At 23.9% G+C, this 19,695-nt stretch overlaps 4 protein-coding genes across 8 annotated transcripts; 2 read left to right on the top strand and 2 right to left on the bottom strand.

Annotated features, from left to right (window-relative positions):
- The first annotated feature begins 264 nt into the window (after positions 1-264).
- LOC107997327 (ankyrin repeat domain-containing protein 29) lies at positions 265-8,933 on the top strand. 3 transcript variants are annotated; one of them, XM_017055850.3, is made up of 8 exons: positions 265-595; positions 1,870-1,980; positions 2,791-2,889; positions 7,624-7,722; positions 7,801-7,899; positions 8,011-8,208; positions 8,299-8,394; positions 8,680-8,933. In XM_017055850.3, exons 1-8 carry the CDS (start codon positions 584-586, stop codon positions 8,875-8,877), a joined length of 912 nt encoding a protein of 303 aa, XP_016911339.1. In that variant the 5' UTR covers positions 265-583; the 3' UTR covers positions 8,878-8,933. The 3 variants fall into 3 exon arrangements, with proteins under 3 accessions (XP_016911339.1, XP_061928505.1, XP_016911340.1); XM_062072521.1 differs by lacking the exons at positions 265-595; positions 1,870-1,980 and adding an exon at positions 2,064-2,274; XM_017055851.3 differs by lacking the exons at positions 265-595; positions 1,870-1,980 and adding an exon at positions 2,243-2,562.
- Positions 8,934-9,220: 287 nt separating this feature from the next.
- Positions 9,221-17,123, top strand: LOC107997345 (syntaxin-1A). Of its 2 annotated transcripts, XM_017055885.3 has the most exons (9): positions 9,221-10,635; positions 10,858-10,953; positions 11,048-11,141; positions 11,201-11,275; positions 16,015-16,212; positions 16,292-16,365; positions 16,437-16,574; positions 16,661-16,771; positions 16,834-17,123. In XM_017055885.3, the coding sequence occupies exons 1-9, from the start codon at positions 10,552-10,554 to the stop codon at positions 16,903-16,905; spliced, it is 942 nt and encodes a 313-aa protein (XP_016911374.2). In that variant the 5' UTR covers positions 9,221-10,551; the 3' UTR covers positions 16,906-17,123. The 2 variants fall into 2 exon arrangements, with proteins under 2 accessions (XP_016911374.2, XP_061928503.1); XM_062072519.1 differs by having other exon boundaries at positions 16,661-17,123.
- Positions 10,180-15,890, bottom strand: LOC107997343 (condensin-2 complex subunit D3). Of its 2 annotated transcripts, XM_062072490.1 has the most exons (3): positions 15,216-15,890; positions 11,861-15,125; positions 10,180-11,800 (listed from the first exon to the last, which is right to left on the bottom strand). In XM_062072490.1, the coding sequence occupies exons 1-3, from the start codon at positions 15,406-15,408 to the stop codon at positions 11,356-11,358; spliced, it is 3,903 nt and encodes a 1,300-aa protein (XP_061928474.1). In that variant the 5' UTR covers positions 15,409-15,890; the 3' UTR covers positions 10,180-11,355. The 2 variants fall into 2 exon arrangements, with proteins under 2 accessions (XP_061928474.1, XP_016911367.1); XM_017055878.3 differs by having other exon boundaries at positions 11,861-15,889.
- On the bottom strand, positions 16,627-18,544 carry LOC107997344 (lymphokine-activated killer T-cell-originated protein kinase). Its single transcript, XM_017055883.3, has 5 exons — positions 18,315-18,544; positions 18,010-18,246; positions 17,632-17,925; positions 17,329-17,553; positions 16,627-17,244 (listed from the first exon to the last, which is right to left on the bottom strand). The coding sequence occupies exons 1-5, from the start codon at positions 18,436-18,438 to the stop codon at positions 17,087-17,089; spliced, it is 1,038 nt and encodes a 345-aa protein (XP_016911372.1). The 5' UTR covers positions 18,439-18,544; the 3' UTR covers positions 16,627-17,086.
- Positions 18,545-19,695: the final 1,151 nt, after the last annotated feature.

A 19,695-nucleotide genomic window follows, 5' to 3' on the forward strand; every position in this document is an offset into this window, starting at 1 on the left:
AAAATTATTAATAATACATTATAAATTCAATAATAACCTATGTTTTTATAATAAAATTTATTTTTTATTATTATCTTTAATTATTTTGAAATTTCCTACATCATATTGTATTTATATATTATAATATATAGTATATATAAAACTCTATAAATACATATATATATATATACTGTGATAGTATAGTGTCCGTTACAATTTTATGACAGGTAACACCACCAAGCGGATATTAAAAGAAACATTCTCTGCCTATATTACTGTCAAACAGTTCCATCGGACATTCGGTGACTTGAAGTCATCCGGTAAATCATGATGCTCTTATGATGTGCCTTCGTAAACATGAGAAGTGTGTTAATGTTCTCTTACGCGTTTAAATAAACTGTGATACGAAAGTGTGTCCAATGTTAAAACATGTTTTATTTATTACATGTATATTAGAAGTAAAGTTAATATATAATATGTAATCGAAAGTATACTTGATGCATTACGATGCAATTACAATATTAATGTTAAGTGCACTTATTCATTTTTTTGTTAAAAACAATAAAACATTAATCGCACGTTCTTGTTACACGTGCTCATCGACATGTCTATGAAGGTAAGTTTTTTTTTTCATTAAAATTCCATTATACAACATAACATATACATTCAATTTGGATATGTTTTGAATGAAATATTGCATTTTAAAATGTAAATAAAGAATTTTTTTAACGAATTTTAACTTAATTTTTAAAATATTAATTTTTTTAATAATTTATATAATAAATTTTTATTTTATTTATAAAAAATAAATAAATAAACAATTTTAATTATAATTTAAACTTAATTTTAATTTAATATTGAATTTCAAAATTTATATTTAAAATTTATGCTTAAAATAAAAAATATATATTCTCATAAAAACAATGTAAAAAAATATAATTATAATCTTTCTTATGATTATTTATATATTCATTTATTATTAAAATATGCACATAGTGATAGACAGAGAATAACTTTGATCATACTCTTTTATGTAATATGTATGCATTTAGAAACGTAAAACTAGATGAGATCAGAATAAATTTACGGAGAACTGATGTCATTTCTTGACAGTATAATAAATTACATTATTTTACATTGATTATATGCATGATTACAACTATTATCGCCTTTATCTTTTAATTTATTTTAATATTATTATACATATAATTATTATACATATAAATGAATAATAATTTTAAGTATTTATGACTATAGTAATGGATTGAAATCGTAAAAAATGTATTGATGTACTTAACATAAGAAAACAAATTATTTAAAAAAAACATAATATTACACTCTGATAAGTTTTCTGATGATATATACATCGCATAAAAAAATTATTTAAATATGTTATATATGTTATATATCTATTAAAACATCGATTTATATTTTAATTATGAATTTACACATTTCGTAATTTCATTATGTATACGATAAATATATGTATAATAATTATTTAATTTCAATTTATTATATTAAAAGTGTTAATTAAAACAATATTTGAAAAATTTATATGTTATAAAAATATTAAAAAATTTGTAAGTTTCACAAGAAAAGCAAGAGAAATTGTGAAAGACTGCATAGTTTCGTATAATGCGATTTCAGTTACAGTCGAATAAATTCATAGTTCATTTACCTCTCTTGATTATGATTATTTAATCGATTGTATTATTGAAGATCGATATATACATATATACATCGAAGTATCGATACATATCGATATCATTATTTGGGGTCTGTAAAAATTATTAAGAAAAAATAGATTACTAAAAAAATTAGGAAAACAAATCAATATTTCATGAATTGCTTTAATTTTAAAATATTTGTTTTCCTTTCTTTATTATATAGAAAGAATCACCTTGGGATGTGGAATTACATCTGGCAGCGGCACGTGGAGATGCAAAACGTCTTCGAGTTCTTTTAGATTCTGGTCGTGTTCATGTAGATTGCAAAGATAAGGTAAATTGGAAAAATTATTCGTTCGATACGATATATCGTACGATAGATTAAACAAATAAGAAATCAGTTACTATTATCAGGCGACTATCTGTCGTTGGGTCAATCGGTTCAGTATGCAAATCACTATATGTCATTGAAAGAGTAAATAGTAACATTATTTCTCATCTAATTTACTAGATCACGTATAGATATTCGTTCTATTTTGGCACATGATCAAATTTATCTTCATTATATAGAATTTGGAATGTAGTCAAAATAGATATAGTTTATATTAACCTTCTTTTAAATGTCATGGCGAGTTGTGCTATCGTTTTTTTTTTTTTTTACTAATTTGCAAACAATCAGTTAAATTAAACATAGCATTAAAGTCTGGACTATTTAACTGGTCGTTACATCAATTGAGGAACAACAATCGTCGTTATTATAGTAAATTATCAATTAATGATACGTGATTCGATAATACAGGAATATAATAGAAAGTAGAAACTGTATCAAATGTCAAGCATAAGTGATTGAAATTACACGATAAATTTATGAATCTTAATTGTCTGTTTAATGATATGTGTTTGTTTATTGATTTATGTGAGTAATTGCAAGGTCCGTTTAAATCAATTAGAAAGTAATTCAGAGGGATTTTCATTATTGAGATCATATTGAAATATGCATGCCAATCAATTTATAATCAATTAAATAAAATTTGTTTAAACTTTTTAATAAAAAATTTGATAGAAATCGAAAAAAATATTTTTCATTGATTTCATTGATTATCATCTTTATTAGCAAATCATTGATTATTTCATTCATTTTTAGGATGGCACGACGCCTTTAATATTAGCCGCTGCTGGAGGCCATATCGAAGCGGTCACCGAATTGCTACAACAAGGGGCGGATCCTAATGCCAGACGGCTGGTAAGTCCTGAGTACACGTAGCTGGCCCATGAATGAACTAAGAATGAATGAAATCCGTTGAACGTGCGCGTCCTGGCAACCCCGTTACCCATTGAAGGGAAATACTTCTTATGATAGCTAAAAGTTAGTCTTTTGTTGTATATTTTCTTTAATTTAATTATAATTTTCTTATGATTTTAAGGAAATATACGAAATATTCCAAAGGACTATGTTTTTTACAAATATGCCATTATATTTATCATATAAACAGTTTCAATAATACTTGAATAATCTCAATTAAGGTAAAGATATCTTTGATAATATTTGATTATTCTTCGATAATTTCTATTTTTAACTTGATCTATATTGTACTGATGATGTCGTGCTCTATTTGTATCCGATAATGAATCTTTATGTTCTTGTTGATTATGAAGTTACATTACGAAGAAAAAATGATGCCTATAGTTCTTTTGCTAAGTTTTCCAAAATAGAAAACATAATTTTTGATCTATTCATAGGATTCGAAAAGTCTGTGCGACATAAAAAGCTTGTTGCTTGTATACATGTAACATGAGGCACCAGGAAGCAGTCGAGTGGCTTTTTTTAAATGGCTCGTAACGATTTATCGCTGAATACTCACGTATACTCTTAGGTACCATCAAGAATCTCTGTATTGTATGCAAATTCGATAAAATACGGGATCATGTTGCGATTTTCGGTTATAAAATATCTGCTTAGCTTTCAATTAAAAAATCTGATATGTGATTCATTAAAGATAATTTTATATAATAATTAATATATAATTTTTATATAATATTTAAATTACATTCACTATTTTTTTTTAGGTATAAAATGAATAATGAATAAATAAAAAATAAATGAATAAATAAAAAAAAAACAATATCAAAATAAGAAAAAATAAAAAAAATTTTTGAAACTAAATATGATATTGTAGAGATTAAATATGCACAATCATCACAACTCGATTTTTAAAATTATTTTTATTGATAGCAATTTGAACTTTGTTAATAGTTATTTTTGAAACTATTATCGCTTTATTCACGATGTAAATAAATTCTTAATCAATTCTAATTATTGAAAGAAGAGAGAAAAATAAAAGAAAAGTAGAATATAATGATAGAATAATAAATGCGAGAAAGATGCAATTAATCACGAACTGTTTTGCTTGTTTCTTCAATCGTAAGTCGATTATGTGGTCGATAGGCGAGTTTCTAATTCATATTAAGAGATTAGAGAACGTATCCTTCTTTCAAATTCAACAAATACCGTGATTTTGTTTTCTATGTTAAAAAATAATATTATTTTTTAATTAAATGCCATGATTCGTGAAAAGTATTCTTCTTAATCATGCTGATGCATTTTAAAATGAATAGTATTCCAAAAATGCGATGATAAATGGATAACAATCATATGAAATACAATTTTCGAATAAATCAAATGATTTCTTCTCATCATAAACAATTAACAATGTCTAAGAAATAAAAATAATATAATAAGAATCAGCAAAAGTGAATCGAAACAACGAGAAAATTTCTATTTGCATCGAAAGCCTAAACGTGAATTCATTAACGTCGGCCAATTAGATATATTTATTTTATAGTTTCTAAAAAGCGCGACCTGAATACGACGAAGTTGAATATTTCGCCTCTTAAATAGTCTAGTTGGCACATAAAATACCTGTATATAAAATATATGTTTATAACGTTTTAAATATGTATATTTGTCGGTAAGCATATTCAAGGTTGCTGAAGCGAAGCATGTTAGGTTGCATCGCAGTATACGCAGGTTCGCGTGTTTCTAATGCATTTCAATAGCAATATCTGCTATAATATGGAATCGGCCACGTAGAACTCACGTGGAGCGCAAACCGTCTAAACGCGGTTTCTGCACAAATTGCTGGTATCAGCTTGAAAATCGTGCGTGGGCGTTCGTGACACACTAATCCCTTAAATTTGGCCTCGTTTAAGAAACAGACTTTCCACCGATTGAAACAAATCTTTTCATAATTACCAATATTGTCTTGTTATTCAAATATCGTATTCATTAATTCTTCATTAAATCTTCTGCGTATATTTTTATTTTTAAATAATAATTTAATTAGATTTATTATAAGTATATATTATATACTTCATTTACAGTTTTTAAATATCTTTTTCTTAATTTAAGTTTCAGTTTAAGAACATTTTTCGAAAGTAAAACCTTCTATCTATTATCTGACTTATCGAAATCTTATCTTATTTGTATTACTTTAAATGCCTATGTCATGCTTGAATCATAAATAGTAACATTAAATTGGTATATTACGTTTTTATTGTTCAAGAAACTGGCAAATTTTTATAAAAAAAAATGGAAAATGTTCAATTCCAGGTATTTATTTACATATACAATTACGGTAAAAATAAAATATTAATAAGAAAACAATATATTTTACTTTGTAAAAAAACAGTTTCAGGATTTCATAGTATTGATCTGATACAAATTTTCCAAACTTTACTAAGAAGTTTCATAAGAATTTCAAATAAACAATTCTCGTAACACACGAAAGCGTATTATATCGCATAAAACGTTAAAATAGCGTATGCTGGAAAGCAGATTGCTCACAGGAAGTAACAAGTTCATTATAAATCGACGATGGTCGTCATCCATCCGAGCATCCTCTCCGTTTTGAACGGTAAGCATTAATTGATACGATCATTTAGTGGGGACCAGAGTGAGAACACTACAGGTACCGTGCACCATTTGTCTCTAATTACCATGTTTGTCCACGATCCAACAAATTAATTAAACTAAGAGAAGAGGAAACTGAAAATAACTTATGTCGTTCCACTTCATATTCGCGACATATATCAGAATTTGTTTCATAAAATTATCGTCTATTTTTGTCATATTTCTTGCAAATCATTGATTCTCGATTCATCGAATTATATATTCAAAATTTTTTAAATTAATGTGTGATAATTAATCGTAATTAAAATTGTTTTTTTAGTTTTTTAAATATTTATCAAGAGATTATTACTATAAGAATTTTCAATTCAGTCATAAATTATTGAAAAGAAAGAGTCTTTTATACCGTATAATTTTGAAAACGATATAAGTTGAATGAAAAAAAATATATTCGATCACGATGGAATCTATTATTGTGACTAGATAGACAGGTTGGTCGTCATTATAGAATTTCTGCGGTTTGTAATGGATAGGTATTGTATCTCCCAGCTTGATATGGTTGAAGAAACATCGGAGCTCTACGAAACATACATATATATGCACTAGAGAACACTCTAATAATTTCTATCGATAATAAATAAACTATTCATTCTATAAAAAAAGCACAGCTCGATTCAAATGAATTGGGATAGTTTTTTTTTTAAACTGATCATCAATGCTTTGAAACAAATATCAGTGAAAGTACATATATAGTTGATACTTGAACAGGTTTGACTTGCATTGGCCTGGACATACGTTATTCCTTTCGTGAATATTCGAAACACACACCAGTACTTTCTCTCCTTTACCGATGGATAGATATTCAATTCGAAATCGCTCTCTTTTTATTCAATTACTTGGAATCCGATTCATTATAGGTTTCAATAAAATTTAACATTGAAAAGACTAATATTGAATGTTATTTATACTTAAATCAATCAATTGTCTAGAACTTATTGAACTTGTACAATTAGAATCATAATGTTAGAACTATAATATTCTATCAATAATATTTTACATTTATAATTGATGTATTCATACCATTTATACTTCACTCATTGTAAACTATTACGATGTTGGAATTTTACATCACAATAATCGAAATATTCTATTATAATGAGGAAAGAGTTCAAATGATAATACATCAATTCTTTCTCGAGACATTAAGTAAACTACATATAAAGTATTGATTCTTCACAGACACAAAAGGATATCTTTGACATATTATAATAGGTACTATGTCGCCACAAAGGCGACAGGATGTCGTTCTTACTGTCAATTATCTGCAAGATGTTATAGAATAAATTTTCTTCGATAATTGTAATTCAGTTTGAATTTTATAACAGGTTGAAATATAAATGACACTAAAATTATAATGTTAAATTCATAAAACATTCAAATAAATGATTATGGAATTTAAGAAGAATGTGACATTTAAATAGATGAATGATTATTAATTATTCGACAATATTTAATATTCAATATTTAAAATAATCATTTTAAGTTTTTCTTTTTTATGCTTTTTCTTTCTTATATTTTATAATAAAATGTTAGTTTAAATTTTTTAATATATTAATATTCATCTTAAATATATATAATTCTATTATTTTCGAAACAAATTATTTTTATTGCTTCTTTTATATCTTTTACTTTCTCTTTTTTTTTAATAATTATATCGATATATTTTTTGAGAAATTATCATTCTCTTTTTAATCGATATTTTAAATATTTTAAGAATTAAAAACAATATCACTTCCTCTTAAGAAAGAAGCTAAATTTATATTTTATATCTTCTTCTTTCGTGATTTCTGTAGCCGATTTTTTTATTTTTAATTAATATGAAACACAGACGAAAGTATTTATTAGTTTTGTATTCTTTTCTATTATATATATATTTATAAAAATAGTATAATAATTTTTTAGGAGATAATCATTTTTTTTTCCATATCATAAAATCTAAAAAATTTTTTGGCACTTCATACAATTTTCTTGGTCCATTAAAATATTTTATACTTTATTTTTTATTTTTAGACAGGTACTACAGCATTATTTTTCGCCGCTCAAGGTGGTTATATGGATATCGCCAGTCTTCTATTAGAACAAGGTGCTATCGTCGATTCTTGTAGCATAGTAAGTTGGAATAAAATAAAAGGTATCGTGTAACCAGGTGAAATTGAAACGATCGACAATTTCTGGTTGCAATTGCAGGATGGCGGTACCCCACTTTTCGTCGCGTGCCAGTGCGGTCACCTAGATGTTGTAGAAGGTTTGATTGAAAGAGGCGCCAATCCGAATGCTTACATGAAGGTGAGATAATTCAAATTTTATGATAAATATTATACTTGCTTAATAATTTAAAAAAATTATTCTTACATGTGATTAAAAAATATTAAATTAAAAGTTATAAAAACTCTATAGGATGGTGCCACAGCGTTATTTATTGCTGCTCAAAATGGTCACGTGCGTATCTTAGAAGTTCTTTTGGAGCACGGAGCAAAAACGGATGCAGCAAGAACCGATGGTGCCACGCCTTTATGGATAGGAGCGCAAATGGGACACGATCATGTCGTGAGGAGGCTTTTGAAAGCTGGTGCGAAGGTCGATGCCACCAGACATGTAAGTCGAGAATAATCGTACAAAGAGAGGAAGTTAGGATCGACTTTTCAAAAGAATAGCTAGTCTGAGTATTTTTTTTTTTTTTTATAGGATGGCGCGACTCCATTATTTAAGGCGGCTCATAAGGGCCATGCCGCTGTTGTAGGTGAGCTACTCAAGTACCGTCCATCTCTTGGTATTCTTCCAGTAAGTAAAAGTATTTCTCTTAAATTAAAACTTTAAATTCTAAAAAAAATATAAAAATAATATAATAACTACTGAAAGTCAATAAAATTATTGTTAATAATGTTAAGAAATTATTTAAATATTATTTAAATCGTTTACAAACAAATATAAAAAATATATTTATATTTTAAAATATAATATATCAATTGTATATTAAATATTGATGTACATAATAATATTTGAAATATTTTTTGTAATTTCTTTTTCCATAATTTTCATTTAAATTTCATAAAAAATTTTTTTTAGAATGGTGAAAGTGCATTGCATGCGGCAGCATTAACGGGACAAATGACTGTTACAAGACAACTAGTAGGTGCAGGAGCAGATCCTTTACTCGTAAATCAAGAAGGTATCACGCCTCTTCAATTAGCTATTAGACATTCACAAACACAAGTGGCCAATTATTTAAAAGATAAAATTAGAACGCGCACAGGAACATCTTAGCAAAATACATGTTTATCTATTCTAATAAAAATTAAAATGAAAAAATAAAAAAAAAATGTAGATCAATGAAAGAAATCAGTATTTCTAAAAAAAAATAGATAAATAAATATATATATATTATATATTATAAATATTAATAATATAAATAATATAATATTAATAATATTTATAAATATTATATATATATATATTAATTTGTATACTTTAGAAACAGTTTACATATGAAATAATTAAATATAAACAAATAATAAATGAATTTTTATCGTATATCGCATAGCGATGAACAAGACTAAAAAAGTAAATGAGATATTGATTTATACTAAAATCACAGGATTGTGGTTTAAAATTCCGTCATTTTTTTAAAATTATTATTTTTAATGTATGTATATTTAGATATGTATAAAACATATCCTATCTAAATTTAGATGAAATATATTTTAACGTATTTTTTTTTTATGTAAATATATTACAATGTCGAAACATCTTTTAAAAACATCTTTTAATGTAAACGACATCTCGGAGACAAGATCAACAGAGTTGATTTTGCATTAGATATATTAGGAATATATATCTTGTTAATACTGAACTCGTTATATAAATGTAATATAAATGTACCTTCAAATTATATAATTATTTTGTTCTAATTGACAGTTAAGACTGATTGATTTGTTTTGAAAAAGAGTAAAATTTAATAATTTTTTAGTACTAAATCTATTTCTTTTTGTTGATTTATTTATATATTATATTAATGTTAATGCGATACGCACAGAAAAAAGAAAGAAATATATTTTATGTTCTCTATGGTGATATTAAAATATTTTATTTACGAATAAATAATATAATGAAATATATTTATAATTGCTATTTAATGTTACTTCATAATATAATAAATACATTTATTGTTTTCCCAAAGTATTATATTTATTTATAACAATTTATTGAAAAACTAAACATAAAGAATGTAATATGGAAATTATATAATAACATACAAAATTTGCCATAAGTGTTAACTTTACTCTATAACATGTTAATATGATATCATATAAATATTAAATTTTTTTTATTTATTTAATATCACAGAATTTCGATTTTGTCTATATTTTACTTGTTTTATTATAATCAAATCATAGTTAAATATAAAATATTTATTTGTAATATATTTTTGGGTAATAAATTCTATTGACCAGTAATAACCGGTTTGTTATATTATTAAATGAATAAATTTAATATTAATTAATAATAATATAAATTTAATAATTTTTCTTTAAATTTAAATAAAAATATTTTTTATGTCGAAAAAAATTAGGAAAAACAAAATAAAATAGTTTTATTTTAAAAAATGAAATGTTATAAAATCATTGTTATTATTGTTACAAATATAAAAAAAAATGTATGAAAGAACAAGTCAAAGGTTTGCAATTCATTTCAAAGCTGTCCTTGTATCCAGATGTTAAGTGCTTATTTCCTATTTCATTTCAAATGCAAAATATCTTTCAAGTATTACAGTATAACTGTGAAGTGAGTCAAATTGTTCAAAGAATAAGACAATATACAAATATTTTTAACTATTTTTATAAATTATATGCAACGGATTATAAATAATAATGTCAACGTTATAATGAATTTTATCAATTATCTCTACTGATAAGATAGATAACAGAAAATAAATTTTATATGTTTTCACGAAATTATCAGTTATACGCTGATTTTCAAGCAATAACTATCATGGTTCGTGATCGAATGCCGGAATTACGTGCTGTTAGTATTTAATCATTATTCATTATTTAATAAATTCAAATTATCATTTATATCATGTCATTACAGTAAATAAAATACACATGAAATATTATATCAATAATAAAACCTATTATAGTAAATATTTAAAAATAATTATATTTCATATGAAATTTGAATATTATTATTTTTCTGTTGAAAAAATTATATATAATATAATGTTTTTTTCCTTTCTTATCTTTTTAGTATCAAAATAATAGCACTACATTTGGTAAAGGATTTTTACAAGATGTACATATTCAAATTTACCAAAATAAAAAATTGAAGGAAGTATTAGATAAAGTATGTATGTACATGTATATGAATATTTAAGTCATCATCTAAATATCACAGATTTTTATATTAGCAATAGATATAAAATAATGTTAATACATAGGTTGAAGGAATTCGAGATTTAATTCAACTTATTGCTGAAAATACTGCTATTATAAGGAATTTGCATAATAATGTTTTGTCATATACTAATAAAGGTAAGATCAAAGTACCAAATGTTGTGCTTATCTGATAATTAATAATTTATATATTTTAGATATACAAAAAGAATTGGAAAATCGAATGTATACTATTTCACAAACGTCATTTCGTATTCAACAAAAATTAAGAGGTAGGTATATTTTTTTTTATATTTCTATATATTGCATCATAAATAAAAATAAAAAACAAAAATAATTTGTTTTACATATTCTAATCAGACTCACTATCATCTTGAATTTGAAAAATATTTCTTTTTTTTATTTTATGATCAATATTAGTTAATATATTTTCATTTTGAAAAAAACTAGAAAGTCTTCTAACTTTTGAGGCATGATTATCTATATCAAAATCAGAATGTTTAAATGATTTGGGTGTGCTTGTACTAGGACCAGGTTGAGAAGGTGAATATAAAATTGGATTTGAACATATTGGAGAATTATAACCATTTGAAATACTAATTGGTGAAAAAGAATTTACCGATGTACTTCTAGAATTTAACAAATCAGAAAGTGAAAGACGTTGCAATACAACTTTAGGATATAAATTACTTCTTAAATTTAAATTTTTGTTAGATGCACTCTGATTATTCATTTCTGATGGAGAGATCTCTTCTTCAGTAAAATTGTCATCATCAAGTCTAATATCTTCTATTTGTCTGAAATATATTTATTTAATGAATAATAATATATACATTACTAAACAAACTTGTACATACTTTTTAAATTGTTCCACTTCTTTTTCCAGTTTAGGATATTCACTTAATATGTTTGCTAGTTGATCTTTGTTATATTCAGAATATGTTTTAATTAAAATCTTTTTTACATCATTTTCTAATGGTGATTTTAGAATAGACAATTTCATTCTAAGCTTTATTAAGATAGGTAATAGAACTTCTAAGCCATGTTTTTTTATTCCTTCAATAATAATGCTAATTGCATTAGAAGTTGAAGTAATTGTTTGAACTGTATATTCTTCACTTTCACCTTGATCATCATCATTTTGTTTATTAAATGATGATGGACGTAAATGATTGTTGCTAATTATATATAATGCATCTTTTAAAACACATGCTCCTTCTTCTTTTTTAATGTCAATTAAATCAACACAAGTCCCACCAAGTATTTGACTAGTTACTTTTACAAGTAATCTTATCTTTCCAGGAGGATCTAAATGATCCAACATAAAATCGTAAATTGCTTTTCGTTTTTTTTCATTCTTTCTTCCAGGAAGTGTTAAAATTTTTTTTTCTTTTTCACAGAGTTTAAGATGATAAACTTTATGCTGAGATTGATAATTATTATAATGATATATACTCTGTAAAAATTGTTGTGATATTAAAGATTTATTTTTTGTTAAAAGACGTTCTTCTATAAGAAAAATAGTTAATTCACGTATCATCTCATCAGAATCTGATAACATTGTTAATATATGAAAAAAAAAAGGACCCTTAACTTTTATATAATCTTCCAAAAGTAATTGAATAAATATCACCATGATAGCTTCACGCACTTGTGGATTTGAATCCTTCATACTTACACACATATCTGGTAAATATGGTTCAACTAAAGCAGTGAATCTAATACAAATATCAGCTAAAGCTTTTGCAGCATTTATTCTTACAGGAATTTGGACAAGCGAATTTAAATTTATTTCTTGTCTCATTAATTTACCAAATATTGGGACTACTTCCTTTGCAATTTCACGATCTCTCATTGATTGTTGTCCTAGAATAGTAACTGCTGAAGCTTGCAATTGTTCTATTTTTTTTATTATTTCTGGTAATATATCCCATTCTAATAATATTCCTTGTAAAATTCGTAATGACAATGGTGAAATTTTGCAGCTACATAAAATTGCTGCATGTCCTAATGTAAACATAGCTTTTAAATAATTAGGTGCTGCCTCAATAGCTTGATCTTCACTTTCAAAAATTTTTGCAATTTCTACTTCTGAAAGTTTTATGAGATTTAACATATTTGTTTCTAGCAAATTATTATTTTTGTCAGGATTTAAATAGTGAATTATATTATGTATAATATCTAAACAAATGCTAATTAATCCAAAATTAATTTTAAATTGTTGTAAGCATTCATATAAATAAATATGAAGATGTTTTAAAATTTCATAATTTAATGATTTCCAAGAATATCTTAAAGCTTGTAGAACTAAACTTGTGCAAAAATTATTTTCTACAAAAATTTCTTCATAATTTGAAAAATATGTGTTCATATTTGGTAAATTGGTATTTTCAGCCAATGCAACTAAGAAGACCCAAGCTTCTATGTTATTATTTGTTCCAATATGAGATTGTATATTGTTTATTATAGAATTGGTAACAACACCATTCTTAATCCATAAATTGCAAGCTTTTGATAAATGTTTTCTCATTTTCATTTTAATTATAGTATTTAAAATTTTCCATGGCAAATTATTGTCTGTGTTATCAATACTTATAGAAGTATTTTGTATTTTATTTAATAATAGACTTTCTAAATATTCTAGCACTTTTTCTTGTACCTTAATTTCAATATCAAATATTTGTGGCATAACAGTTCGTACCCATTCATTTAAAAGTTGAGAATTATTTGGAAATTCTTGTAAAAGTTGAGATAAAACTTGTACAGCAAATCGTCGCACTATTAACACTGGATCTCTGCATCTAAGACTTATTACAGATAAAACTTCATGTATCAAAGATGGAAACATTAAAATTAAATTTCTCAAGATTTGCAATGAGCTTCGTCGTACCATTGCTCTTTCATCTTCTAATCTTTCTATCAACATAATTATTAAAATATTTGAACTTGGTAATAAATCAATGTCCTTAAATAGAGAATCTTTTATGTCATGAAATGAAAGTAATTGTTTATTTGTATTAGATTTTTTAAATATAGTTTGAAATATTTCTTTATCTATTTCATTATCAGATTCTGTAAATTCAGCAATTATTGCCATAGCTTTTCCTCTTACCATACATGAACAATCCATACATCTATTCAATATAATTGCAAAGAATATTCTTCTTATTTTGATTTTTAAACTATGAATTATATTGCAATTCATTAAAAAAGATTCAAGTAACAATTTCCCAATTATTTCTTGTGCAAATAATCTAAAAGGTATTTTTGAGTGATGTGATAATAATATTAAATCCTTAAAGGCTTCTAATGCAGTATTCTGTTTACATATTTTAAAAAGTTTTACTAACACATTAGCTTGTCTTTGCCTAGCTTCAAACCGATCTGGACATGTTAGCATTATATGTTGTATTAATGTTAGAATTGCAGTTTTAGCTTCTTTTTCAAATTCATGTAATAAATTTTTTAAAAAATTTATAGTATGTTCACGTACATTTGTAATAAATTTTATTTGTGCATCCATATGACTACATAATAAACGTGGTAATATATACTTTGCTATAAATGTTATAGTTATTTCAATAGGTCCATGTTTATTATTACATAATTCTTTTAATGCCATATAACCATTTTGTGGCAATGAAACATCCAAAGTACCTATTTGTTTATTAAAACATTGGATGACTGTGCAATCATCTTCTATCTTTGTAATTTCAACTAATCCATGAATAGTAATATCTAATGACTGTACATGATCTTTAAACCAAAATGATTTTATCATTACAATAAAGCTGCAAATAATAATATTTAAATTTTTTATAAGAACTTCTTTTTCATGAGGTGAAAGAATATTGATTTCATTTACTAATTCATCAGTAACATTTAAATCATTTAAATATATTCTTTTATTACGTTTCTTAATAGAAGGTTGTAATTGTTCGGAACCCATTTTAAGTGTCTCTATAGCTTGTTGATACAAATTAGAATGAAATATATTAAATGCACTACTACCAGGAATGGTTAGAAGCACAAAATATAAATTAGTTGCATATAGACATAATTGTCTTGTTTCTTCATTGGTTTCTTTGTTTTGACCAGTTTTTATTATATAACCCAATACGGCTAATAAAGCATGCACATTTATATTCATAGTAATTAATGTGTTCCACGATATTTCAGAACAATAATTTTCAGAATTATTCTGATTTTTACCTTCTTCTAGCCAAGTTTGTATTACAGTACAAGATTCATGTAAAAGTAATTTCATGTCTTCACTCTCTAAAAACATGAGGTACTCATCAGGTGGTTCATTATAAATCATAAATTCTCCATTCCACACAGATTGAATCCAGTCTTCATTTAAGTCACTAAATTTAAAATTATCGAATATTTTTAAAGATTCCATGGTAACAATTGTATTAAGTTTAAATTATTTTAAACGAAACTACAATTATTATCACATTTCCTTAGCTTACAAATATAAACATAACCTTAACTTATCACTTGATAAAGAAAAATTATAGCCTCAGGTTATCATTTTTTGAATATGTATCGATAACGATTTTAATGTTTCATTACGGTATAAACCAACAAAAAACTTTATTGACAGTTTATCATAAAACATCTCGTAAGAGCTGTAAAAAATCGTATAAGAGATTTTGGCGTCCATTCGAAAGCGGGAAACTGACTGACCAATTGCATTCATTGAGAAATGCAACGTAAAATATTACTCTTCCGAACAAAAATATTAGACTCTAAAAATCTATTGATATTGATATTATATATTTGAGAATATTGTGATGATTTTTTTCAAGTTATCTTCAGATTTTTTACTGAAAAAATCATTTTTTATTATGATGTACAAAATGTGAATTATAAAAAATTAAAATAAATATAATATATAAAAATTAATTAATTATGATAAAAATTAATCAATAGTATATATTTAGTATATATTTAGTTCTATTTTGTTTTGATTTTTATAAATTGTTCAAATATTTGTATTTTACAGAAATGAATAAAGAAGTTGTCCCCATTGATGATTTAACTATAACTAGTGCAAGAGAAGGACCAATACATATACGAGTTAAAGCACTACAATATACAACAATGTTAAAATTATTTTCTGAAATTATGGAAGAATATAACAATTCTATGTTGAGATATAATGAAAAATGTCGTTTACTTTTAAATCAACAAAAACTATTAAGTATGTTTTTTTTAAAAATTGAAAAATATATATATATTTTTATTTAAATACTTTCATATTATTTTTACTCATTTTTTAGTTAGAAAACACATTACAAGTGAAGAATTGGAAAAGCTACTTGATATTCAAGAAAATAATATATTTGTTGATAATGTAAGAATCAAAAATCTCTTTATAATATTAATTCTTTAAGATTAAAATAAATATAAATTTTGTATAAATAGATTTTAGAAGATAGTAAAATTGCAAAGCAACAATTATCTGATATTCAAAATAGACATAATGAAATAATAAAAATAGAAAAATCTCTTGCAGAAGTTAGAGATATGTTTACAGAAATGGCATTTCTTATTGAGAAACAAGTAAGTGTAAATAATAAAAAAATATTATATAACTATAAAAACAAATCTTAAATATAAGTATATAACAATTTTTATTTTATTTATAGGGAGAACAAATAAACAATGTGGAATATTTTGCTGGAAAAACAGCAGATAATATTGATTCTGGTCGTATTGATCTTAAAAAAGCAGAAAAAAAGAATCAAAGATATAGAAAGGTATATAGCAATATTTGTATCAATAATATTGTATCAATTAATAAACAATTATCTTTTTTTAGAGAAAAATTAAACTTGGTATAATAATTAGTATAATAATAATTATTTTCTTGATAATCATCATCTTTTTATAGAAAAAAAAACAAAACTTTAATTTTAAAAAGAGATAATAAAAATTTATTCTATAATTTAAGATATTTATTATCTAAATAATAAAAACATAGAAAAAAAATTATATAATTATATATAATTAATTTTTATCATGTCAAATTATAAAACTTCTTATATAAAAAAATATTAAAAAATAGAAATGTATTACTTTTTACTGTTAAATACATAATTTTCAAAGTAATTAACAAGACCTTTTGCACTAGGCCTAACTTTATAATCTGTAGTAGTGCATGCAAAAAATACTTCAAGTACTTTTTCATATTCTTTTCCTAGATTAATAGCAGGTAATGAAGGACGAGTACCTGTGATTATTAAGGTATTATATCTGATATACTAATTTTTAAAAATTATTTCATTTTATTGAATATTATTATTCAAACACTTACCATATTTCGTATTGACTATTTTATTAAGAAAACTATTGCTGTCATCCATATTGGTATCATATTCATTTGTCATATTATTTTTCATTTTCATTTCTAACATTGAATCATCTAGACAAGAATCATCCATTTCTGAGGATTCTATATGAGGTGCTGACAAAGCTATCATTTCCCAAACTACAAGACCACATGCCCAAATGTCTGCTTTATTTGTAACAGGACCATCTTCTAAAATGTCAAAATTGTAATTAATTATATTATTACTTTATGTAATAATATTATAATAGATATAAGATATTAATTAACCAAATATTATTTCTGGAGCACTCCAACATTCAGTTCCTACATAGTTGAAATTTCCATTTGAAGTATCTACTTCTAAAGTTTCTGTGAGTGGTAAAGATACTCCAAAATCACATAGTTTAACTATTTTATAATCTGAAGAGATTAATATATTATAACTTTTTATATCACCATGCAAAATATAAGCAATATGATGCAAATATTCTAATCCTTTTGCAATTTCATACATTATTTTCAAAATATCATTAGCAGGAAATGGATCATCATCAATATCAAGTTTTTGTTCTATTCTGTCACCTAATAAAATTATATTAGCATAAGAATTGATAAATTTTTGTATGCAATTTATTATAATTATTTATTACTAGATATTTTTTTTACCTAAAGAAGCATCCAATTTTTCCATTGCCAAGCATGGTTCACCATTTGGAAGTTTACTAAAAGCTCGAAAACCAATAATATTTGGATGATTTAATTTACGAAGTATTTCCGCTTCAAATTGAATACGTTCATTATATTTTTTATCTTCTACAATTTTGGAATTACGTTTTTTTATCGCCCATGGTGAACGAATAAAACCAACTTTTGGTGATCGTTCCAAACTAAATACAGTAACTCCTATTAACATATATTAAAACAACATTAATGTTCAATAATAATAATTTTAAATATTTATTTTTCTTTACCACATCCATAACCTATTTGTTGTAAAAATGGTGAGGCTGGTATTTTAATAGGTGTTTGTAATTCTGGATTATCTTCTATTCTACTCTTACACTTTTTTATTATTGGTGTTTTAAATTCAGCCATATTATTAACATATAAGAAAATTATTTAAATTCAACAAAATTCGTTTCTTCTAATTTGTCCGTTGAGTTTTAAATTTTCTCGATATTGACATTCAAATAATACCAACTTTATATATATGTTAAAATATTAAGATAGAAAGAAAAATAATAATACACATCAAGCTATTTTTTATAATTGAATTCTTTCTTAATAATTTTTATATTATTTTTAATATTTACGAATTATTTAAAAAAGCATAAATCAAGATTTATAATATTTCATATTTATATGTTAAATTATTGTCATTGGTAACCATGAAAGAAATATCTTAAAAAAAGGTAACAAGTATTTATCTATTTTAAATATATAATTAGATATAGTTACAAAAAAATATAATTTACATTTTATAAATATAAATATATATAATATAAATATAATTAAAGATATTATATTATATATATTATATATATTATATATATATTTTTATATATTAAGAAATAATATATAATAAATTGAATAATATTCAATATATGTCATTTGTATTTTATGAAAAATCACATATGTATTAATATAAAAGATACATATATGTAAAAAAAATACGCCAAAATAATTTAAGCGTTATAACTAGAAATAGTATATATTATTATATATTATAAATTATTATACATTTTTATAAAAAGCAATATATAAAAATAATCAAATATTGAATTATATTTTTTATGTTTGTCTGTCTTCTTGCGATTCAATAAAATTATTACGAGATACACTCAACAAAAAAAATAGAAATTCATTATACTATTCATTACTTGTTTATGTCATTTACTAAAAATTATATAAAATAATTATATAATTATATACAGAATAGTAAAATTAAATCCTTTCTTGTTTTGTCGTGTACACGTATTATACATGTTTCGATAAGTTATTTGATACATATACGATACATAAATCATATTTACAAGAATATAAAAATGTTATGCAGAAATATAATTATTTTATAGAAATAAATTTATAGACAATATATAATAGACAATGTATTAATAAATTATATAAAAAAACATGCAATTGTTAAATAAAATTAATAGTATTGATTTATTAATTGATTTTAAATAACAAAATTAATTTTATTAAATCACAAAAAAGAAAGTAGAAATACAAAGTGTCATTCCAGCATTGGATTGATATTAAATAATTAAAATTATTTCTATAAGGAAATATAATATGTATGCTATTTCTTTTTAATAAATTTTATTTTTAATACGCATTTAAAATTATTTT

This window comes from Apis cerana, linkage group LG3, assembly GCF_029169275.1.
Source record: "Apis cerana isolate GH-2021 linkage group LG3, AcerK_1.0, whole genome shotgun sequence".
In the NCBI taxonomy this organism is placed as follows: domain Eukaryota; kingdom Metazoa; phylum Arthropoda; class Insecta; order Hymenoptera; family Apidae; genus Apis; species Apis cerana.